The 23,588-nt window shown below is 38.7% G+C and overlaps 4 protein-coding genes across 4 annotated transcripts; all 4 read right to left on the reverse strand.

Annotated features, from left to right (window-relative positions):
- Positions 1-1,994: 1,994 nt before the first annotated feature.
- Positions 1,995-7,689, reverse strand: mtdha (metadherin a). Its single transcript, XM_074686948.1, has 12 exons — positions 7,242-7,689; positions 6,364-6,462; positions 6,130-6,241; positions 5,810-5,977; positions 5,587-5,637; positions 5,168-5,338; positions 4,242-4,322; positions 4,026-4,097; positions 3,767-3,894; positions 3,325-3,435; positions 3,142-3,238; positions 1,995-3,041 (listed from the first exon to the last, which is right to left on the reverse strand). The coding sequence occupies exons 1-12, from the start codon at positions 7,587-7,589 to the stop codon at positions 2,974-2,976; spliced, it is 1,506 nt and encodes a 501-aa protein (XP_074543049.1). The 5' UTR covers positions 7,590-7,689; the 3' UTR covers positions 1,995-2,973.
- A 778-nt stretch (positions 7,690-8,467) lies between these two features.
- rrm2b (ribonucleotide reductase M2 b) lies at positions 8,468-12,845 on the reverse strand. The gene is made up of 9 exons (XM_074687573.1): positions 12,647-12,845; positions 11,922-12,086; positions 11,545-11,661; positions 10,952-11,085; positions 10,273-10,367; positions 10,024-10,157; positions 9,460-9,564; positions 9,252-9,365; positions 8,468-9,072 (listed from the first exon to the last, which is right to left on the reverse strand). The coding sequence occupies exons 1-9, from the start codon at positions 12,689-12,691 to the stop codon at positions 8,920-8,922; spliced, it is 1,062 nt and encodes a 353-aa protein (XP_074543674.1). The 5' UTR covers positions 12,692-12,845; the 3' UTR covers positions 8,468-8,919.
- A 154-nt stretch (positions 12,846-12,999) lies between these two features.
- On the reverse strand, positions 13,000-17,448 carry LOC141803498 (nuclear transport factor 2-like). Its single transcript, XM_074687576.1, has 5 exons — positions 17,347-17,448; positions 16,487-16,607; positions 16,276-16,347; positions 15,989-16,087; positions 13,000-13,320 (listed from the first exon to the last, which is right to left on the reverse strand). Exons 2-5 carry the CDS (start codon positions 16,589-16,591, stop codon positions 13,204-13,206), a joined length of 393 nt encoding a protein of 130 aa, XP_074543677.1. The 5' UTR covers positions 16,592-16,607; positions 17,347-17,448; the 3' UTR covers positions 13,000-13,203.
- Positions 17,449-18,004: 556 nt separating this feature from the next.
- Positions 18,005-21,641, reverse strand: bloc1s4 (biogenesis of lysosomal organelles complex-1, subunit 4, cappuccino). Its single transcript, XM_074686943.1, has 5 exons — positions 21,278-21,641; positions 20,374-20,445; positions 20,129-20,230; positions 19,217-19,351; positions 18,005-19,025 (listed from the first exon to the last, which is right to left on the reverse strand). Exons 1-5 carry the CDS (start codon positions 21,593-21,595, stop codon positions 18,927-18,929), a joined length of 726 nt encoding a protein of 241 aa, XP_074543044.1. The 5' UTR covers positions 21,596-21,641; the 3' UTR covers positions 18,005-18,926.
- Between the last annotated feature and the right edge of the window lie 1,947 nt (positions 21,642-23,588).

A 23,588-nucleotide genomic window follows, 5' to 3' on the forward strand; every position in this document is an offset into this window, starting at 1 on the left:
CTGCAGTTTGTCTCATTAAAAATGCTAGTACAGTATATACACTGGGTTGTACTCCAGGAACAAGTACTAACAGTTAAAGCAAGATCATTTAATTTCATGTACACAGGTACTATTATCAAAGACATGCAAGATGAAATTACTTTGTGACATCAAAAACTTGCAACTGGTTGGAAACTATAAAAAAGGATGCCAATGTACTTTCTATACAACTACAGGTTAAGGCAATGGAATTAAATTCCTTTATATATGTTAAATATGTGTTATTGTGTGTGTGTGTATGTGTGTGTATATCTGTGTGTCTTTTTTAAACCAACTTTGATGTAAAATTAAAGCTGCTCCATATCATATTTCTATGTATTCATTCTCAATTTGTGTCAACCCCAACCTCCCCAAATCATAATCCTGGAAGTCAGATGCAAACCTTAAAGTTACACATTTCACATTCCAAAAAAGGTAGTAAAAAACAATTCATTGACATCAAAGGAACTCATTACTGCCTTTTGCACAGTGCAATCACAGAACTGGAAAAAGCCCTTACAATCTGTACATATGGCATGGCTTTTTCGAGCACAAAACCGGAAGAAAAATGCTCTAAAAAGAAAAACACAAAACTATAGAGTGCAAAAAGGACAATAAAGTCTATAGAAAATCAATGCACAGTTTAGTCAGATAAAAACAGACACACTTAGAATGATAAAAGTAGAGAGAGACAATAGTTATCAGTGCTACTGATTTATGGGATTTTCCCACATCTTTACTTCACATTACAGTGCCACCTGGTGGTTCAAACTAGCTACTGTGCTCTCCATATAACAGTTATCAACAGTCCCCAAAGTGAGCCAGAATCAGTTAACATATCTCAAACTTATCAGCATCTTTGAAAAAGTATCTGCTCTCATCCATAACTGAATAATTGATCAGTCTGAGTCTTTTCTGTTGACAGTGTGCACCCAAGATTCTTTCAATTTTCAACAAATTTGCTGAGTACACTTCTTCAGTGTCTTTAAAAGTCTTCAGACATCTCTGAAACTCAGTCTGTGGTGTATTCAACAACATTTGCTCTAAACAAATCTTTGGAACATACTACCATCTGATGTACAGTGAAGCAGTGAATTTCATCTCTGTGACACATTATGCTTCTGTAAAACTTCCCACTATTTCAACAGTCTCGTAACCTGCTGCCATCCCATTCCAAATGGAGCTTTGACAAACTATACAGCCAACAAGAAGAGTTTTTCCAATCAAATTATAGATTTGGGAAACATCTTTTTAAGGAAAGATTAATCTGATCAGGTCTCTGAATCTGAAGGTGGAAAGTGAGCAGGCTGTGAGAAATAGGGTATAAAATCCACTTATAATGTTTGAATTTATGACAACATCCAATACAGAGCCTCAGAAGTCAGTGATAGCAATAACAAGGGTCTCATTCTGTTCTTGCAGACAATTGTTAGTCTTGTAAAAAAAATTAAACTACACATTTGAGGACACTAACAGGAGTTTGGGGAATTGTGGTTGGTTTGGCCAACACTGACTTAGCATGACTCTCATATTAGCATTGTCTCGACTTGAGAATGAATTTGTGCAGTTTTTTTTAACCATATTTCTTACACTGTAGTTGCTCTTATTGGCCTGAATGATGTCTGTGTATGTGTGTGTTTGTGAGATGCAGAGGGAAAACTGATCTAAGCAGTCCTTAAAGCCACTGGAAACCCAAATCCACACTGGCCTTTTAACCGTGTATTTTTTTTTAAATTTTTGTGCATGAAATTTAGCATCTTAAGAGTTTAGAAATGTGTTTCAAGCAAAATTCTTCTTCTGTTATTAATTTTTTGTTTCTGTAAATCCTCTTAAGTTAGGTAGGACAGGTCATGTTTTGAGATTTATAATGAAATTTGTGCAACAGATCCCATGAGCAAATCTTAACAACCACAGTCAGCTTTTTATAGCAAGCAACAGTTATTGATGCCATTTTTCTGGTTTTTTTATACTGACCGATGATGCCTTGATACTGGCAGTGGTTAGGTGTCAGCAGTTTGAAGAAATCCAGCAAAGTAACTTAGCATGGTGCCTTTTTGCTTTAAGAAGAAGTAAAGAGCATCTTAGCCAATACTGCATGATATGCTCAATGATTTTCAGATAGTGGGGCTCCTATTTGGGTCTCCTGTCGTGGCTCTGTATCAAGTCGAAAGTCTCATCTGCCGTTCTCATGTGCTGACCCAGAGAGATGTAAATAAAAATGTTGTAAACCATGCTTGTACAGTCAAAACAAAATTGGCTATTTGTGAAGAAGTGTGATAGAGAAAAGGCTTGGGTTCAATCAAATGTTTGTGAATACTTGACAACACTCTCAGCTCTAATGTCATGTAACCTTTTTAACTGTTCCAAGAGAAATTTCCATAGGCTTTAAGGCTTTCAGTGTGCATATGGGCATTGTGTCTTGTATTGAGACAGGCTAAACAACTTCAAAACCAATCCTGATCTGATACCAGCTTTAACACTTCAGTAACTGACAGAGAGGGGAGGGGGTCAGCATGATGAAAATATAAGAGCAATTTTCTTGGGAGGTGGTTTCTCTTGTTGCATACATTTAAATAAACTCGTGATGTATTTTTAGATTAACTGCAGTTAAACTAAAAACACTATAATTTAAACTACTGGTGGAAAAAAAACACTTTTGATACCAAAGAAAAAAAGGGTTACATAAACATGTACCTTCACTACCACAACCTCGCCTGAATCTCCTACATGGTTGCAGTGTAGCAAATAGTGCAAATTAGTTAAGATTTCAGTCCATAGGACCACATTTCATCACTTTGTTAAGCCAAGCAGAAAATATCCACTGCTTGTTTTCTCTTTGTTTTAACTGATAAACTGTTGATGTATCTCTGAAAGAAGCTCTGTACCTGGTAATTATTGCATGTGACACATTTAACAATCATTTGCATATGCTTCATATGGACCTGTGATGAGACTTCATGTTTCCCTTCGAACCTTTTTCTTCTGGGAGGGTTTGGGAGGCTCCACAGCAGGTTCAGACTTCTCTGAAAAGAAAAATTTACCAAGTAATTTTAGGTCTATTTAGAAAAAACAACCTGTCCGCCTGAGTGATAATAAACTAAGAAATGAGCTGTTGTCACTTACTCTGAGCGGATATGCTTGAATTCTGCTTTTTGGAGGCCAGCATAGGGAGCTCTTGGGGTTTAGTCACTGTTTCGACCGGGGGTGCTGCGCTTGACATCTACAGTAAAAACACATGCAATAGCATCACTAACAAACAGTGACCGTCTTCTGCTCAGGGTCTTTCTGGTCAATGTATTCCCTTACCTGAGCCTCAGATGTAGCCTCCTCTTCGGCTTTCTTCTTCTTTTTTCTCTTCTTCTTTGATTTGGCTGCCCCGTCAGCAGGATCCTCAGTGTCCTTCTCATCCTCTGATACCTGCCAAAAAAATAAAACCTCAGCTTAATAAAAAATTACAAAAACTAGGTCAAGGCCTCGGTAACTAAATTTTGTCCCAGGACTCAGGAGGTTTCTGAAACCTGAAAGATTCAGAACATGAGTAACTAAAGTGGATTATTCTTCTGAACATAATTAATATATTGGTAATAAAACCTGCTTTTACATGTCTTTCTTGACGATGTATTCCATAAAATATAAAGCACTCGAAAAAGGCCATCATGGAACTGTATTAAGACTCTAGAGCCTGGACCAGGGATGTCTAACAGATGGAATTTGCCATGTGGAGGATTTGGCAGAGAGCAAGTGAGACCTTGTGAGAGACGGGCTGTTCCTTTGGTGGAGGTGCTGGTGTCAGCAAAACAGGAGGCTCCTCGTAGTTTCCCCAGTGCTCCATTGGGGCATTCCAGTCAGAGCTGGGATCCACAGATGCAGTCCCATCTTACAAGGAAGAAATTTTCCCAATTAAATACGTTAATATCTTATCTGCTTATCATTTTTTTTTCTTTTTTAAATGATACCATCTTATTGACAAGTGTATGTGATGCAGAAAGAGTTGCTGAATTACTTACTAAATCCAGACCATTCATCATCAACCTCAGGGCCGCTCACCCACTGGAGCTCAATGGAATTTGAGATTGGGTCTAAAAGAGAAAGGAGACAAAACAATGAAGTCCAAAAAGGAGGTACAACATAAATAACTTTATTCACCATCAATATCAAATGTTAGAATCAAGATTTTCTGATTGATCATTCAGCTAGAGGAGGAATGAAATCTTAAAACCAACCTGTGGGGTTTCGTCCCAGCATGGAGAAAGACACAGGGTTGAGGTTAGTCTTCATCTGGCCATCAATGCCACTCCATGCAGCTGGTGAGAGCACAGAATTGAAGATTATGGGCTGTCTGTTAAGGATGCTTTATTTGCTGTTATGTGAAACCATCATGGCAAAAAGGGACTGATTTTTTTTTCAACCACTACACTGCCTCCCTATGACAAGTGTCCTGCCACTCCTTCACATTTGAAACACACTTTTACTCATGTCATGAAATCCAAGAAAACAATCCTCTGTTATGGAGCAATATGTCCACTGAGAAACAAATTTTTTTTTTACTATGGGTGGAACAACAGGTGATTTAAACGATCATTTGACTAACTTGGTTGACAGTTTATGTTAGCCTGTGCCAAACATTAGCTTCTAGCATATTTTTAGTGTCTGTTTTTCGCTCAGCAGCACGGTCTGCTATAATCTTTAAAGTGATTACACACAGGGTCAAATGAACCCAAACAATGGTTACCTTGTGATTTTTCAACCTAGAAGTAAAAATGATAGATTCTCACCCTTACCATAGCCTGTTTAAACTACTGAACAATATGAAAAGTCTTGAAATAACTGTATAGACAAAAGTTAAATTTTATCATGAAAACTAGCTGGTTTAATAGCTAGAAATAAAACCTCAGTCAAGTCCCTTCAGGGAAAAAGACAGTTTGCCTTCCAAATTTCAATCATTGGTGATTGATTATTACTGGAACAAATATCAATCTCAAGCTTGTCACTTTAACCTTAAACTGCTTTATTTCAAATCTTATTTTCTGTGTTGAAATATTGTTGCACTGTTTATTAACCACTTGTAGATTTTTATTGTGTTGATGCCATTTGCCACTTACAGACTTAATTTGTGCTTTAAAAAGATCTACCCAGATCAAGGTGTTACCTTGGGTCTCCTGAGCCCAGGACTGGCGCTTAGGTGGGGCTCTATAGTGGGCAGTCTCTGGAATGGCACTCCACTTGGTACCCTCCATCGCACTTATCTGACCTGGGATCAAAGAAATGTCAGTCCAGCCTCCCCCATTGACTGAAGTCTCCTCTCTCCAGCTGGATGACACTGCAGGGATAAAACACAGGAACAAACCTTCAGAACAGCATAATATGTGTTTTTAAATGTACGAACAGAATCCTCACACTTTGCATTGTTGTAACCTCCGCCTGTTTAGATACCAAAACATACAGGACATTATCTTATCTCCATTATATAAAATGGTTTCTTTAGAAAATAAAGAAACAAAGAAATGCAAGCAATGAACTATATTTCTAACCAAAATCACTAAAAATAACAGTTAAGATCTGTTTTACCAGCTCCAGTGGGTGCATCCCCCTTTACAGTGGTTCTTGAATGTGCTGGCTCTGAAACATTGTGGAGAAGAAACAATACATGAGTAACATGTAACATACTATATCTTGATTAACCCAGTAAAATATGTGTAAGCTTTCCTCTCACACCTCAGCTTTGGGTTACCTCTCTAGCTCTTAGGTCAAAACATCTTGCCCTAATTTATATAACTTGCATAATAATAACCTTGGTTCCCTCTGCTCTTCTTGGTGTTGGTAGGTGCTGTTGCTACAGGAGCCTCCACACTGGTCTTCGGGGTATCCACCCCTCCTGGGCTGCCAGAATCCTCAGGGCCCTTGTCCTTCCTTCTTTGCTGCTTCTTCTCTCGGTTACTGACTTTGGTCTCCCATGCACCTAGCAATCACATAAAATTGACTTGGTTTGTGCAAGGTAATGATATAAAAGGGTTTTGGATAATTGGTTGTGGATACTTGATGATGTGAGGAGGAGGTTAAAAAAAACCCTAAATGTTAGTTAACAGTGGGAACACATCTTTTGAAATATACCTTCATCAGGTTCCTTTCCATCAGCTGTAGACACATTCTGGACCTGTTTAACGTCTACCTTGGTTTTCTTCTTGTTCTTTTTCACTTGCACTGGGGCCAGTACCTCATGCACCTGCAGATATCACACAAATAGCAGTTTTAAAACCATCCTCTGAAGCCACATACAGGCAAATATGATGAGAAGCAATTGCCAAGTTTGATTTATTTCTTTGCTATGGTAAATACATCACATACCTTCTCAGGTTTGACGGGAGCAGCTTGCTTGGAAACTCCCTCAGTCACCTTAACTTCCTCCTGAGCTCCTGTCACTGGTTGTCCATTGGATTGAGACCTCTATAGGAGGGAAGCAGACATCGAATAAACGACATGAGTTTCATGATCTAGTAGAGACACATTTTCATTTAGGAAAACTGCAACTATAATACACATTTTATCTTATTTTTTTTTAATTGAGCATTGCCTTGAATGCTTATATTGGTAAAGTCATGTCTGTGTAGCTCGGCACACAAATGATTCCAGCTGTGGATTAAATATTTCAAATTAACAGCTAGCGGACAGCTTCGAGTAGTAACCTTTGTTCGTGGTTGTAAGAAAACTATCATTGTTGCGGAGCAAGTAGAGTTTATTTCATTTGTACATATTTTTTTCAGTAAATTGTTCATGGTTTATTTTCAAGTTAACTTAAGCTAAGTGTCAGCTAAAGTCAATGTTATAACTCGCTGGCATTAGCTCTTGATAAGGGCTTTACACTCAGCAGACACGCATCCTGTGCTAAATATCACGTCATGATTTGTCTTATTTGAAACTACCTGCTTTATTTTTGTCCTTCGGTGAGGCACAATCGTGTTGTCCAGTTAATCTGTGTTGTAAAGGGAAGGCTACCACTAGCATTCGAAGATCAAACCTCTTTTTTACAGCAACTGAACACTGTCGTTAACTAACGTTAAACCTGATCTTTTCAGGTGTTTAAAATAATATAACGGTTGAATGCCTAAGCATGCTAACGCTAACTGAACGTATTAGCGTTGTTTCACGTTAACAATGAAATAGTAAAATATACGTTTTCATTGACCCAATGAGCCTAAACTGCGTGTTAACGAGGCTTATAGTACCTTCTCAAGCGTTTTCTTTTTGTTTCTCTTCTTCTGCTCCTCTGGTTTGGCAGTTTTAACCACAGTGGCCTTGTCAGGCTCAGTGCTGCCCTGGGTGATCGGGGATCCCCGCTTTTTCCCGGCCAGCAAACCGCCACAGACAGCGGCCCAGGACAAACAGAGTAACAGCAGGACTCCCACGGCAGCCGTGGACAGGATTACCCACGTCGGGTACAGCTCAGGCTTCAGATCCAAATCGATTCCGAACTGGGCCCGAACATATTCGTTTCCTAAAGTCAGGGCCTCCTTCAAACGGGCCGAAAGCAGTTCGGCTTTCTCAAGCGCGAAATCTTTCAAGTCCCCAGCCATCTTTCGAAATCGCGTGAACACTTACCGTTAGCTCAATGCTAACTGTTAACAATCATTGTCAGTATCCGTGTGCTAACGGAGGAGTGGCTAATCTGATTTGACTGTTGGGTGAAATGTCACTAAATCTGATTTTGGTCTATAATCAATCCCGTTTTATTCTGGGTGTCAGAAACGTAAATATATGAAAAAATATTCAACTGTTTGGCCACTAGGCCATGTCCATAAATGGTATTAAGTACTGTCATACTTATTTATAAGCTGCTGTTGTCGAGTTGGTTGTCTGGTGATTAAAAAGTTTATTATGTCGGTCATAATTTCATTAAATAAGGAATTTGTTGAAGAAGTTCTACAGTGGATGTGACCAGAGGAGACTAAAGTAGCCAAGAAAAAGCACTGAAGTTGCTAATAAATACTCAAGCAGAAAATAGTATTGAGAAAACTTGTAGTGTACAATGTATTTCCAGTAACTGTTTCAGCCTGATAAAAAAATAAAAAGGGCTTTACTTCAGGTGCCTGCAGACGGCTGGGTTATACTTAACACTGCACCTCCTGTACAAAACTTCTCATCCAATCACCACTTATGTGAAAGGGAGAGATAGATCAAGATCATTTTAAATTGAAAAACAACTATTTTTGATGAAAAAAATTACATTACATGATACAGTTTTCAATTAATTTAAAGCTTTTGCTTTGAGGTAAATTAGAAAGAAAAACATTAGTTTATAGTTCCAGTCAAACTAACATTACTTTATATTGATTGTTAAGTAATAAGGCTTTCTGTAGCTATTAGTGTGCACACACAGACAGAAGTAAAATGTAGTGAGAACAGCTGAAGTGGCAGGAACAGAAAAGAATACAGAAATTGTATTTATTTTGCAAAAAAATTTACTGTACAAGAAGAATGACAGCGTAAAAACAAATACCCAAGCAGCCACAACCGTTCACTCAGTAAAATGTCATCTTGATCTTAAACATCTTCAAATATCCAATGATACACAGTTATCATCTCTACATTCCACTTTTTATTACTATTAATCCCAAGCCTGGGTCACACACCGCTCATCTGGACCGGTTTATTGGAGTCATGAATAGCTATTAATAGTGCATCTTGGGGGTATCTGTTTCTCCTCATGTTAGAAACAAGCCATACTGACTGCAGACTAATTCACACTGTATTGAAAAGTTGTTCATCATTCCAGAAAAGAGCAGTTTTAACCTGTTTACCATTACTTTGTACCATATAACACTATGAAACTACTGTAACTGTATTTTTGTAAATAACTTAAAATAAGAAAAATAAATACATATGTAACAGTGGTAAATCTCAGTTCTAGAAATCTGCATCCAGAGTAAATTCACAATCAGTCATGTTTGACATAACTCCAAATCGCTGATACTCTGCAACACGTTTTTCAAAGAAGTTGGTTTTCCCCTCCAGTGAAATGGATTCCATGAAGTCAAATGGATTTTCTGCTTGGTAGACCTTGGAAAACAGATGAGTGAAAAGTTAACTACCCTAACATTTTACACTTTTACTAGCAACATACAAGAGTAAAACTTATCAACATGTCTGGATGGTATTAAATGAAATGTATCCAGCCCATGGTATTACTAGTATTTATTTAAATAGTTTCATGTCTATTTTCTGATAAATAAAATTACCTTTGCCAAACCAAGGTCTGCGAAAAGCCGGTCAGCCACAAACTCAATGTACTGCTTCATCAGACAACAGTTCATCCCAATGAGATCGACTGGTAAGGCCTCTGTCAGAAACTCCTGCAACACCAAACATTATACATGAATATAACAACTGGTATGGCCTATCAGGATTTTGGTATTTCATCATAAATTTCAATCTGCAGTGGCTGACCTGCTCAATGCTGACAGCTTTGGTGATGATGTCTTTTACACGGTCCTCTGATGGCTTCTTCAACAGGTAGCTGTACAGCAGGCAGGCAAAGTTACAGTGCAAGCCCTAAAAACAGATAAATTATCATGTAAGAATAAGTGACAGATGATATAATGGTATAGGCCGAAATTCAGATCCAAAACTGGCCAAAAAACCCAAAGAAAATATTACAGTTCCAAAAAATAGGGTGCTGGTTACCTCTCACAATTTCTCTAGTTTAGGAGTTATGAAAAACTACAAAAGATTTTTTTCCAACCAAAGTCAAGCTATTACATAAAAGAGAGGTAAAAAAGTGTTTCTGAAACAGTGCTGAAATTGCTAAATTCAAGGTACTAATTTATGCCTGCACAAACAACTGTACTACTCCATAAAAACTCACCTCTATATCTAGTCGTGAGGGATTTCAGTCATTTTTTTTTTCTTTCTATTCTCTAAGTTAAAACTGAATAAAATGTTCTGGCAAGCCCCTTCGAAAATTGGAACAACCCAAATTAAAAGTTGTTTTGTTTTTTAAAATCACCTTACCTCATCTCTGCTTATCAGCTCGTTGGAGTAGGTGAGGCCCGGCATCAGTCCTCTCTTCTTAAGCCAATAGATTGCAGCGAATGAGCCAGAGAAGAAGATACCCTCCACTGCTGCAAAAGCTACAATTCGCTCTCCTGGGGAAAGAATGTGCAAAAGTTACTCTCAGGAGTACGGGTTAATGCCAAACTCATTTATATGAGCAGCTCACATTCATATGAGATTAACAAGATTGTGCTGTGTCCTCCATACCAAATGTGGATTCACTGTCGTTGATCCACTGGAGGGCCCAGTCAGCTTTTCTCTTCACACAAGGCATAGTCTGAATGGCATTGAATAAGTAGTCCCTGAAACACAACATAATAAGTAATCTGTAAAACCAGTTCAAAACATACAGCTCAGCTTGACAACTATGGCACCCGAGGAAAGTATCAAATCACACTTTTTCTTTGTTTTAACTCAAAATGGTAGTAAATTTGACTTGGAGTAATTCACTTGTCAAAACTAAACATCAGATAGAGAGTTGGGTGGATGTAGCACACATGCCTCTAAACATGGAAAAAATGGAATGAAGACACTTTATATTCAGCTCTTCTGTGCGAGGAAAGTCATTCATTTTCTCTTCTTTGTCTGTACATGCATCTAAGTAGCTGCAGCTGGAAACCCAACAGGCATCACCGCCAAGTTCAGTTGACATGGCCTTTGTGAGCAGGTGTAAGTCTTACTGTTTCTTTTGATGTTTGCCAAAGTTTATCTGTGTGTGGTTTGGTAGTTGCTCCAAAAACACAAACACATATTCACATTATCTTAACCAATGGGTTATCACACCACACACTAACTAATCATGACAATTAGAGCCAAAAAAATTTATTAGACTATTAAAGAGAATAGTTTTTATACTTTTAAATATATAGCAGTACACTTATCTTACCTATCCTTCAGGTCTCTAATGTAAGTGTTGATGAGCATGCTGTACATCTCTGAGTGAACAGTCTCAATAAGGATCTGGAAGCTGTAGAAGGAGCGGGCTTCAGGGACCTGCACCTCTTGGCAGAACCTTTGCACCTGTTAGATGATACAAATATACAAAATAAATGGCTATCAGTGGGGCAACCCTAAAGTTGTAACATATAATGACAGAGTTGTATTAAGGCAAGTTATGTTTATTTGTAGAGCACAAGTCATATGCAAGCCTATTCAAAGTGCTTTAGAGCTAGAGTAAAACAAAATCACAAGAAGGCAAAATAAAATCATTCCATTAAACATGAAAATAACAATTCATTAATTAAATTAAAAGCGAGAAGTGCAGATAAAATACTTGTTGCTGCCATATGCAAGCTAAATAAAACTGTTTTGAGCAGGGATTTGAACACTGTCATAGTTTTTAAATGAAGCAACAACAAAAATTGTTTTAATGCTGGCTTTAATAACTGCTACCAGACAGAAATCACAATGTTTGGGGAAAAAAAAGTTGTGTGCCTGTGTAATAGTAGCAAAATCATGTGGTTGTTTGCAAGGTCTCACCAGGTTCTCATTGACAATGCCATCACTTGCAGCAAAGAAAGCAAGCACGTGGGAAATAAAGGTTTTCTCCTCTGGTTTTAAACGGTCCCAGTGTGCCAAGTCTTTGGAAAGATCCACCTAAAAAAACAAACAAACAAAAAAAATGCAACAATGATATCCTTGTCAGTCCTGTGGCTCAATATTTTTTTCAAGGATGACAACTGAAAAACAGATTGTGGGTGTTTAAATAAATCAATGTGAAAAACTTTGCAGTGTTAGAGACAAGTTTAAATTTCACCTTTTTCCATCTGTAAAAAAGATTACTGATTTTATTTTTTTGTTTTCATCAAACTATAAGGAGTATTATTTTCCTTATATTTTTATAAAGTAACACCCACCTCCTCCACTGTCCAGAATGAGGCCTGTGCCTGCTTATACATCTTCCAGATGTCGGGGTACTGGATGGGGAAGATGACAAACCTTCTGGGATTTTCTCGGAGCAAAGGTTCCTGTTCTGTCTCAGCATCATTTTTGAAGTCAGGGTCTTTGTCTTTGTAGCCGTTCTACGAGCAGCCAGAACACAAACTTTTAACAGTGACTACGCAGACAAACACATTATATTTTGTTAAATCTGCAATTTTGACCCGTTTGCTTTGTTAATCGACATGTTTCTGTTACACTCTCTATCCTCCTCATAAATAGACCTCCTGTACCTTTAACGCTGGAAAGACTAGCACGCATGCGCGGTGACCCACAACGTCCAAAATAAATATTGCAATTAAATGTCCTGTTTGTTCTAACCCGTGAAGTCGTATTTAAAAAAAAAAAAACATGTTTCTGTTTCATGTCACCTGACACCAGCTACATAAGAAAGCAAATTGCGATTTTGGATGTTTGTGGCGTATTCGACAACCTACCCTTACGGTTAGCTTGTAGCTGATGTTGCACAAGGCATAAAAGCGAGGTTACAGGCGGATTATAAATCTGCCCATAACGTACATTCGATATATATATACTGATTCTCGAATATCCCAAACCAAGAATGTATGAAACACATTATTATTCCGAGATTTCGTTGACAAACTGTCAGTTTAACTACTCACGTAACATTACTCAAGCTTACCGTCCCATTCACATGAACACTCTGCTGATTTATATCCAGATCCATTTCCCGGGGAGACTTCTATCACCACAGATGTCATTGACTATAACACATCTTGCTCGTGCTCAGTGTAATAACCTTGTGTGTGATTGAGCAGGTCTGACTGAAGCTGAAGCTTTGTTGACCGTTCATTTGTATGGATCACCAGAGTAGTAGCGCCTCTAGCGCCCAAGCTGGAAATGCTTTATTACAAAACCTCACTGTTCACTGTGCGAGGTTTAATAACTGCAAAGGACAATGTTGAGACATAACACTCCCAGTTACTACACACCCAGTATTAATCACATCTACAGCAGTCTGAGTTATAAAAAAGACACTCATATTAAATCAGATTAATGACATGTTTATTAGACAGGAATGTTTTTACATATGGCATCTCCAACACAAAGCATGCTTATGAATGTATTGTAAACATGGAGGAAATTACAATCCCTGGAATTTTTTTGTGATAGCATGACTATGGAATAAATTCATAGCTGGATTTCATTGTGTATGTGCATGCCAACTAATTTAAACTGCTACACTGGTATGTTGTGTATCCCCAATCGGAACACATCATTCGTGCAAGCCCAAGAACAATTCTGTGACTTGAGCATAAACACTTGATGAAAGGCCATTGGTGGATCATCGTCAACCTGTAAGATAATACAGAAGAGTGAGTTTTAGACGGCAAACAGTATCACAAGTATATTACAGGTTTTATATCTGTAGATGTGGTTCTGTACTCTAAAGCAAGATTAAGAAACCTGAATAGGGACTAAAGTACAAGTGATAACTAGCAACAAATGCTTTATAGATTAGAAGTACCATTATGCGGTTGTATTTTTAGGTTTCAACGCTAGAATTACAACAAAGCGTCAATCAAATGGATACATCCGTAAAGACACTGTGCTTATCAGACTTGACCACATTCACATAGAACCAACCCTATTTTTTGGGACATGATTCTCTAGTGGTTGACTTCATACAAAAACATGATTGAGAAATGCCAGCTACTTCTTTGTGTCTGAGCCTATTCAGGATGAAGTGAAACAATGTGTGATAAATGATTATTTCACAATCTCTTTGGTGATCATGACCATCACATCATCAGATCAGGAGGACAAGAACCATCAACGAATTAATGCAATGTTGAAAAGCTGCGGGGATATATTAGTGCACATTGTGAGTAGCTAGGGTTGCATGATATATCGATACTGAGAAAGGATCCATACTGCCCATTTTCAAAAAGTAAACAATACCATGTGTTTTAAGTACCGATACCCCAAGGCATTGTTTTGGTCTGAATCAGAAACATTTTGACTCAGGCAACTTGTGAGTCTGCAGCCACCGAGCTGGGTCCTCTCTCCTCTCTGAGGAGTGGACGGAGACTTGCTCTTTTTCAAAAGTGTGTGTGTTGTTATGAAGTTAGACAGTGAGCCAGTATTAGCTCTGCGTGTCCATGCTTGGTCATTTTCAGTCCAACAAAGTTGTTAACGTGCATCTTAATTATCCAATCTCATCCTGACTACACAGTTTGATTTCTTAGGCTGCGTGCAAAAGTACAGACAGGGTTACAGACATGGCTTCAAGTTCTAGCGCTCCCGTGAACCGATAGCAGCTTTTCGAACAAGCCAGTGCACTCTGTTTGCTAAGCTGACAGTCGGGCGGCTTCGTAAACTAATACACATTTCAAAGCCTGTCTATAAAGCTTACTACAGACACACACGGAGGAAAATCTACAAACATGATGAAACACCTCACCGTTCAGCATCCTTACCTGCTCAAAGAGGAGGTGTGACAGATTCAAACGATGTGCCCGAACACAAAAGTCAAACGACTGTCAGTTACTTTGTGACAGCAAACTAGTTCACCACTGTGAGAGACGATCACAGTCATGTCGCTCCTGGAGCCACAGCTGGAGCCATGACAGAGAGGGTGACAGTGACAGACAAATGGTGGTGCACTTGTCAGAAGTGTGAAGTCATGCCGACAGAGGTGGGGTGCTACTGCTGCCACGAATGGAACCTCATCATGCCACAGATGCAAGACCTTTCAATTGATGAGGAGGCCAGCGTTGCAGCTTCTGTCTGCATCACAAACAATAATGACTTCCCTGACACTGAATGAGGGTGTCTTACAGACCTTTTTTCACGTATCTAGGTACGCGGAAAAAGCAGTAGCACTCAACCTCTTTCGGCATGACTTCATACTTCTGACAAGTGCACCACCATTTGTCTGTCACCCTCTCTTTCACGACTTCAGCTGTGGCTCCAGGAGCGACATGACTGATCGTCTCTCTCTCTATCTGTTCTAACTCCATCTGACGAATTTCAGCATCTGTATATTCGGGTTCATAAAGATATCTCCTAGGCTCTGTGCTAAATGTAATGCCATCTTCATCAGTGTCGTAGTCAGACAGGTTATCGTTAACTTTTTAAAATTGTTATGACGGTGCCAACGCGCGCCGGGCAGCTGGATGCACCGCACAGAGCAGTGATACGCACCAAAAAGTAGTGCCAAGCGATAACGGAGTCTGACTTTTTTCCGGTTTGCAGTTTTGTGATGCAAATTTATCACTCTTTTGAACACAAATTGTTTTGAGAGGAAAAACGCTTTACTTTCGTGACCCCAGCCATGTTGCCGGACTACTTAAGTCTGGACCAAAACCGCACCAGATCTCGGGTCACAGGATGCTGACAGGGGTAAGTCACTGCTGATGCACGTAACTACAGATGAGGATGCCATACAGGTTCATGTCAAAAAATCCGAACTATCCCTTTAAGTACCGATATTTTAATTTTCGAAATTTTGGGGGCAGGTACTAAACTGGCCTACCTGTTGTGATGACTCGTCTCTCACTGAAAACGGATTATGCATCTTTAAATGAAAAATATGGAATAGGAGACCTTGTGACCAAACTGTTAAGCAGCTGGAATTCTGTGTCATTTTCAAAACCCCAGAAGAAGAAGAGTGTCTGTTTCAGACTACAATGTGGCTAGGCATTATTATGGCAGAGCTCATTTTGAGAAGCTATACGGCAAAAATTGTTATCATTTCTGCAGTAGCTCTCTTTTCTGTAGTTAAAGTCAAAGTACGCATCTCAGCTTGTTTATTTTCACTTTTTGACAAATTCCATCTAATAAATATAAAAGGCTTACTTGGAGCATTTTTGTTAATGTTTCTTATAGTAATTCACACCTCTTCATGAACAGTTGACTAATTTACCAGCAACTTCTGTGACACCAGGTGACCCAGAGAGTGTCAGACTAAAATTCACTTACTTTGAGACAGACCAGCACAAGAAAGAATTCACCAGTTTACCTGTAACTGTCCAAACACCATGATGAGGATACAGCTGTCTATTGTAGGCTGGAAGTCTTGTTCTGTGATTATGTGTTTAATGCGCTTGAAAGGCAGGCCCTGTGGATTAGAAATGAAAGTATTAACACATTCTGTAGCTGAACAACTGCTAGGGTCAACTGAAACAAGACATTTTGGTTTCAGAACCAGATTTTTTTGTTTCAAAGTTAGTGGCATGGTAAGGCAAGTCTGCTACCATAAATGTGTTTATGGAATTCATAAATAAGCAGGAAAAGAGAGGTACTCACAGCTAATTTAGCAGCAATGGCATCTCTCCCCTGAAAAGGAGCTCCTTCCCACGTCAAACAGGCATCAGCAGACTAATAAAACACAGTGTGTTAACACCCAGTGCACTCAGCATCATGGCATTCACAACAGGTATTACAACTAATTACAGAAATACGTTTGGATTTTCAATACATGTTGATGTTGAAGACTTAAACTGACACATAAACTTACATATAGGTTACCCAGTTCCAGCCTGTTGCTATTGTCAAATTGGTTGTAATACGCCTGAACAAAGCCCTCTCCAATCTTTTGCCATATTTCTTTCTCTCCAGCCATTCGTGAAGCTTCAGACCTGTAAAAGAGATAACGGCAATCAACGGTTGGTACAAGTTTTCCAGATCAAGGCTCCATGGTGTAACCATTTAGTCACAAGTTTGAATACCCGTAATAAAAATTTCTCAAACCAGTCTTTTCTACATTGTAGTATACACAGCCCACAGTTTAAGTTGGTGATCAAATTGACTGGATTCTAAACGAATATCAACACAACTCAGGATGCACGCATTATATTCTAAAGCTCATTGTCTATGGACAAAATAATAAAGCTTTTTCGCGCCGTATCCTTGAATGGGAATTTTAAACGAGACGGCGGAAAACTTTCCAAATACCTTGACAATTCGACGGAAAATACTAAAATAGTGACGTACGTGACTGTTGCAGATTTAGGTTGTCGGCTGTTAGCGGAAGATACACATTACAAACTGATCCATGTAAATGACAAGTACCAATCTATTCAGTCTGGGGCATGTGCGGGTTAGCTACTGCAGCCTGAGGTAAACAGAAAAAAACCCGACGTGCCCTGTCTACGTCTCAACAGCAGAAGCCATCACCATTACTCACGCAAGACCGAAACTTTTGGCTAGCGTTAGCACACACTAAGCAAACTGAACTGTTTCAGTTTTGGCCGGATGTATCTCCGTAATACTCATCTAAACTGAACCTCTGTTTCAAAACAGACTGTAGTACGTTGTTGCAAAGAAGCTTTTGACTGAAAAGCCGGTCTTGGTAATTTCTGTAGATTTTTTGCTTACTTTTTTAGTTAGCAACCCAGTCAGCGTGGAGGCACATACAGTTACTCGAGGATGGTGCGGTTCCCGCTTCCTCTGAGGTATGACAAACTCTGACGTCATGCGCAGGCCGACCAATAGTGGACACGATGTAATCTACAACTGGGTGAAAAAAAACCCTGGGTGAGGACTGCCAGGTGCTCTGCCGCCGTGACCGTGTGCCATTTTTTACGAAAATGTTAATTTCTGCTACTCTACTCCTGGGAACTCTTTGTTTCACATCACATTGCTATGAACTTTGGGCAATTCCCTCACATAAAGTCTGCAAAAATGCTCTCTTATGAAAACAGTACTTAAAAGGCTCAGAAAGTTGAAATGAGACCCCTCATGCACTTTGCGATTTGTCAATGGGACCCTGGGTGAGTTCCCAAGCCCTCATGAACTTAGCGGTGACACAGCTCACAGTCAGTGAGTGTGGACACTGAGATTGGGCCCTGGACAACGTCAGAACATCCACACTGATGATTGGACATTAGGACGGCCCATCTTAGGCCAATAGGCAGGTTTCGTGGAAAGATAGGCTGCCTTGAATGCTGAACTCAGGGTAAAAGCGATTATTTTTTATGGGAGGTACTCTGACATGACATGCTGACATGCAACAATACAACAAAACCTTGTCTCAAATAAATCTTTAATGATCACTTAAAAATATCAACAGAAAATAATTTGTAAATGAAAAAAAGAGTAAAAACTATTTTGGCAAATTATCAAACAATGAACCATAGCTGTGACCAATGTTGATATATTTTGTGATTGGTAGGGGCAACATCACATTTCTTAGGTACAGTTACCAGGACAAGATCCATGACTGCAATACTCGATGGCAGCTTCATTATCATTCTAAACTTTAATTTACTAGTCCCATCAATCAGAGTTGATCATCTTTAGTGTGCTTTGTTTAAAAAGGTGCTATCAAAGATGTAGCCTCATATCAACGAGGCAGCTATTATCCATAGCCTTTAACATAAGGCTATTAGTAAGTAAGTATTTTGAAATGGAAGACATTAAATGCTTGATGGCATGAGATCAATTTTGTTTGGGAAAAGTGATGACATACATTACAAATACATATTAATTCATATCAGCGTGCAGGTCTTTACAAACACCAATGACAGGAATGTAATTTATAAAAAGCTGGGTTAATTCTTCATGTGATACATCGGAAGATTTTTAGAGCTCTTCCTATTGTACCTTCTTTACAATGTCAAATGACTTTGTCATTCTGACTTCTTTTAAATCCAACATCTGGCATTGTTTTTGTCACAAACTGTAACACAAGAAAGACAGAAATATGACCCATTCAGGCACTTTTAAAATCATTTGCTACAGTTCAGTGCTTTCTTGATGCTGCCAGTTAAACGACACTCTAAAAGCAGAATGTCTTCACACATACCTTCCAGTGACTTGTTCATAAAGGCTACTATTGCTTATTTGAGGCCAGTGCACCAATAGTTCCTCTTTGTAATAGATGGCAGTAAAAGTTCTCTCTACAGTTTTGGCCTCTGAGGTTAGATCCAAGTTAGTTATCTGAATGCTCTGATGTGTCACTGCTCTGGCTGTGATGGGAAATAATCGTCTGTCCGGAACACGGTGGGGATCTCTTGACGCTGATGTGGTGCTGGTCTTCTTGGGCTTGAAGGTTTCTGGTGACAAAAAATAAAAGGATAATGATAATGTGAATTTTACAACAGCACAGATTGTGGTAAGAATAAAAGCTGTAAAATCTCAAATAGTTCCCCGGTCAATCGTCTTCAATGGTTATTACATGATACTATTGGTAAGCTCACATGAAACAAAAATCCTCAGGTTTACAGATTGATAAAGGAGCACTTACATTTAGGAAGCTTGGAACAGTCATTGTGCGAAGGATCTTCTTGAAAGCACCTGGCAGTGTTCCTAGTTCTCCCTCTGCTTGTGTGACCTGCTCTTCCATTGCATTAACATTGGCGCCCACCATTTTTACAAAGGCCTACAGACAAAATAAAAAAAAAAAGATTCAAACATATATATGTATATAGCAAAAGCTTATAAAATAGAGAGCCTTTCAAGCTTTCATTAAGACACGCTTCTGCAGGACACTGACACTAATATACCATATGTGATGATCATGAAGACATTTGCTTAAAGGTGGAGGCAAAGAATCTATCTTTGATCTTTTGTAGAAAGGAAGCTAATCTTCACCAGTTCAGCTCAGTTTTTCTAGTCACATGCCCCATGTACAGAGACAACAGTTGTTGAATTTTTGATCTGTCCTATACCCAGAATAAAGGCTTAAAAGCCCAATAGTAATCTTTAAAAAGAGGTCAGTGAGTGATCTTGGAAAGATGTTTAATTTGCAGTAGACGTAGAATAATGAGGCAGAATTAACTGATTGATAACAATCAAGCTGCAAAAAAGTCAGCTCTGATTATTTACAACACTAAGGGCTGCATCAGTAAATAGAGAGGGAGAGTGAAACCACATTAGAACCTAAAAAGAGGAACAAACTGCACTCATAGATATTTTTTTTGGAAAGGGGAAACGCTCAGTCTGTAAAGATTCCCTTTTTGTAAACATCATCCAGTTCTCTTTTAGCAAAGTTCACATATACTATATATACATTATGTTGTTAAAATAATATTAATACATGCATTATACAGTATTGTTTATAGCATCAATTACATTACATTACCACATTATATTACCGTATTAATACAAAAAGCGGTAGAGATACCCATTCATTGTTGCCAAAAGATATCTTACTTACCTCTAACTTATCAATTCTTCTGTATATTTGTCTCATTTCATCTGACTTCTGTTGGATTTGAGGTAGGTTTTCACTCACTATCTGGGAAGTATCATTACGAATCTAAAAGAGGGGGGATTTGCAAATGAGAGACATTTAGGCTCAAAGTTAGTAGAAATGTATAGTTAGTAGTAGTAGTAGTAATAGTAGAAATGTGAAATATTCTCCCATATTCTTTTATAGTACCGTAGGCAGACTACACTTACCATGTCCAGCATTCCAACAAACTCATCTACTCTTGTCAGCATTTCTTCCAGACTCTTCTCCAAGCACAGGATCTAGAGGTAAAATGTTTAAAAAAGAAAGGGCTGTAAAACCATTCATACATAATCAATGCAGAAACCAAAGCTACATCACATGAATGGGGCAAATCTGAGACTTATCTGACCTGCCTTATAGAGCAAAGCCACAAACACAGGTCAAAGCAGTAATTCCATTAAATGTCTGCCTTCAAAACTGTGTCAGCAAGAACTAAATGGTCAAACACAGGATTCTTTGTCTGCCTATTAAGCCAACAAGCCAGCTAAGCTTTTTGAAAAATATCCTGGTATCATGCTTTTCCACTCAATTTTAACTCGAGGCTCTGTTCAGTCTGCCATCAATAGAAAGTTAACTGAGGAAACACTATGGATCATGAGTCCATGAAACTACCTTCATACGCTTAACACAGAGAACCTTTCAGGGGATTTTCACATAGGATCTTCTTATTGTTGTATTTCGCCATATGACTCAGAACTGTGCCTTGGGAAGGGGACATTAAAGTATACCGTGATTCTTAATATTGGTGGTATGACTAATTTAGTGTCCTCGTGGAAAAATACAGTCTGTAGGACCCGGACTTAACTTGGGTCTTCCTGGATAGTAAAGTCGACCGAGTGGTGACAAACCAATAATGTCACGACATCAGTGTCGCTTAGCAACCACTCCACTTAGCCGTTGGTCAGAACTGCATTGATCATCAGCTTAAAATATGTATGAGTCGCGAGAGATACATCTGTTTATTATGACACATTCAAAGGCCAGTTATCACAATCTCAGCTAGTTGGTGAGTAACGGTAATGTTTTTTAAAAGAATTGGTGGCTTTTTGTATTAAAGCCATCGGTGCATACCTCTTCCCCAGCCGTCGCCCTGATGTAGGTGGAGTAGCTGAGGGCAGTGTGTCTCAGGATTTCGTCGTCCTGCTCCGGGTAGTGCTGCTCAGATGTCCCGGGGTCTGCTGCTTCGTTGAAGCTCGGGCTTTCGGGGATAACATTAGCTGCTGCGCCAAAGCTCGGGCTCTGCGACACGGTACCGCTGCTGAGGATTTCACTCACCATGGACAAACTGCTTGCACTCTGAGAAACAATGCCGCTGTCTCTGCTTATTTCAGCACTGGACTCCTCCAGGGGAGACAGCAGGCCCACTCTGTCCACTCGATGATGGTCCATGTCCGTCGCCCGTCTCTGATCTACTGCCGTGTTTTGCTTTGTCAAATGACTGGATCACGTGTGTTGTGCTATATATGGTGGCTAACAAGGGTCAAAACATTTAAAAGCGCGAGACGCTACAACAACTTTTGTCACCTTGTAGGTTTTTATAATTATATGACTAAAATGTTCTAAAATTTAATCGTTCATTGTCTCTCATTTATTTTTAACTCTTGATTATTTGAGTATCTTGATTTTTTTAATATATGCTTTTAACTTTTATCTCCATTTTATTGCCATTTGGTATGATTATTTTGTTTTACTTTTATACGTCTAAAAATATCCTTTGTGTGCATTAGTCTGTACTTTAAAATCTGTCTTCCAAACATATTTCACCATTATTTTATTGCAACTGAACTTTGAACTGCAATTTTATTTGTACAGAAGGTGCTACATGACTCCAATATGATTGATTGATGTGTAATAAAAATGCTTTCAGCATTCTTATTTAAGGTGGTGAGCGCGAGAAAGTCGTGAAAGTGATTAAAAAATTGTATCTAATCTAATGTAAAACAAACAGCATCTTTGGAAAATGACGCCCATAGCCAAATAAGTAATACATTAAAGCTATATCTTGAATTAAAAAAATAAAGTCTACGTCTGCAAAGAACACAAAAAAATATTATTTACTTTTGTGTCATAACAATTTACTGTTTTTCACGTCATAGCAAACCATGTCGTTTGAGTGTCGGCCAGCAGATGGCAGCCAGAATTACCTCATGGCAAAGAACTGCAGTGATCTGCACATGTGCATAAGGCAGAATGTATGCAACAGCACTGTGGTACTTTGCAAATGGTTGCAATAGTCAATGACAGAAGTTTACTTTCAAAATATCTGACAGAGTATGACTAGAGAAAGGGTGCAGCAATGAACTCCTTCATATGGAGTGCTAAAACCTCACATGGCTGGCTGGAAAAGGCAGATTGTTCAAAGATGAAACTTTAGTGTTTTTTTGATGTTATAGAAGTCTTGCAGAACATCTGTGCCACATGTGGGTTTTGCTTCTTTACATAAGTGCTAAAACTGAATCAGACTGCAATGACCCATAATGTGTGCATGTCTTTCTGCCCATATTTGCTTTAAAAAACCTTCACGATTGAAGAATGTTGGTACATTTTTTTTGACAGCAAAGTCTGATCATGTGACACCCCAAACTTTTGGTCCTGAAAAACTCACATATCAGCCGATTAATGTTGCAGACCATGAAAAGTAGGCCAATAAGGTGTCAATGATCTCTAAGCTGTTTGAGTGGTCTGACATCTTGAGTAAACACAGCAGAGGAACATTCATTAGCAGGGAGGTGAGAGGAGTTTTCTTCCTGGTGGCCTCTGACCCAGGATAGAGATGCATTCCTATTGCAAGAAGACCATGTTAGATATAGTGACAGTAGAGGATGATGATGATTGGTTATGTCTGAAAAAAGGGTTAAACCTCCAGATAGTCCGTCTTCATGATAAAATGTCCCCCGTCTGCTTCCCCATCTTACATTTTTTTATTGCCTGTTATGGTACTTGAAGAGAAAACATCTTGGTTTATTTTATATCACTGTAGAGAAGACACACTACACAGCATTTTTAGAAGAGTCCTCCCCTTGAAGTATGTTTCATAGTTTTGCATCCCTGGTTTACAGATGCTAAAGAAACTAGGACACTAGCCTCTGCCATAATTGTCCAGTTTGCTAACTTGGCAGCCTCCTGTTTCAAAAAATTCTTCTGTACATTTCATTTTTTAAATCTATAAAACTGTACACTTTTGAAACAAGGAAACTTTTGGCTGAAATGGTAAAGTGAAGGTGGAAAAAAGGAACCTGAAATGTTTGATAACCTCACTAACCGAATGAAGAATCTTAAGCAAAGATAAAGTCAAACCAAACATCAAGTTTCTATTTTGCCAAATTGTGAGAATAATTTATTGGAACAGATACAAGGATTTGATCACAATCATCAAATGCAT

Source organism: Halichoeres trimaculatus, unplaced genomic scaffold, assembly GCF_033239565.1.
Source record: "Halichoeres trimaculatus isolate MK-OKI-2021-1 unplaced genomic scaffold, fHalTri1.1 fHalTri1_scaffold_14, whole genome shotgun sequence".
In the NCBI taxonomy this organism is placed as follows: domain Eukaryota; kingdom Metazoa; phylum Chordata; class Actinopteri; order Labriformes; family Labridae; genus Halichoeres; species Halichoeres trimaculatus.

Excerpts from the sequence above, each read along its gene's own strand:
- mtdha (XM_074686948.1), bottom strand. The coding sequence starts at position 7,589 with ATGGCTGGGGACTTGAAAGATTTCGCGCTTGAGAAAGCCGAACTGCTT. Across the intron at positions 6,463-7,241 it reads AAAAGAAAACGCTTGAGAAG|AGGTCTCAATCCAATGGACA; the intron begins GTACTATAAGCC and ends TCCCTCCTATAG. Across the intron at positions 3,436-3,766 it reads AACAGCCCGTCTCTCACAAG|GTATCAGAGGATGAGAAGGA; the intron begins GTCTCACTTGCT and ends TTTTTTTGGCAG.
- rrm2b (XM_074687573.1), bottom strand. The coding sequence starts at position 12,691 with ATGGATCTGGATATAAATCAGCAGAGTGTTCATGTGAATGGGACG. Across the intron at positions 11,086-11,544 it reads GCATTGTCAATGAGAACCTG|GTGCAAAGGTTCTGCCAAGA; the intron begins GTGAGACCTTGC and ends ATCATCTAACAG. Across the intron at positions 9,565-10,023 it reads AGCTGATAAGCAGAGATGAG|GGCTTGCACTGTAACTTTGC; the intron begins GTAAGGTGATTT and ends ATCTGTTTTTAG.
- LOC141803498 (XM_074687576.1), bottom strand. The coding sequence starts at position 16,591 with ATGGCTGGAGAGAAAGAAATATGGCAAAAGATTGGAGAGGGCTTTGTT. Across the intron at positions 16,088-16,275 it reads CCATTGCTGCTAAATTAGCT|GGCCTGCCTTTCAAGCGCAT; the intron begins GTGAGTACCTCT and ends TCTAATCCACAG. Across the intron at positions 13,321-15,988 it reads TGGTGTTTGGACAGTTACAG|GTTGACGATGATCCACCAAT; the intron begins GTAAACTGGTGA and ends ATTATCTTACAG.
- bloc1s4 (XM_074686943.1), bottom strand. The coding sequence starts at position 21,595 with ATGGACCATCATCGAGTGGACAGAGTGGGCCTGCTGTCTCCCCTGGAG. Across the intron at positions 20,231-20,373 it reads TTGTTGGAATGCTGGACATG|ATTCGTAATGATACTTCCCA; the intron begins GTAAGTGTAGTC and ends CCCCTCTTTTAG. Across the intron at positions 19,026-19,216 it reads CTGTTCCAAGCTTCCTAAAT|AAACCTTCAAGCCCAAGAAG; the intron begins GTAAGTGCTCCT and ends TTTTGTCACCAG.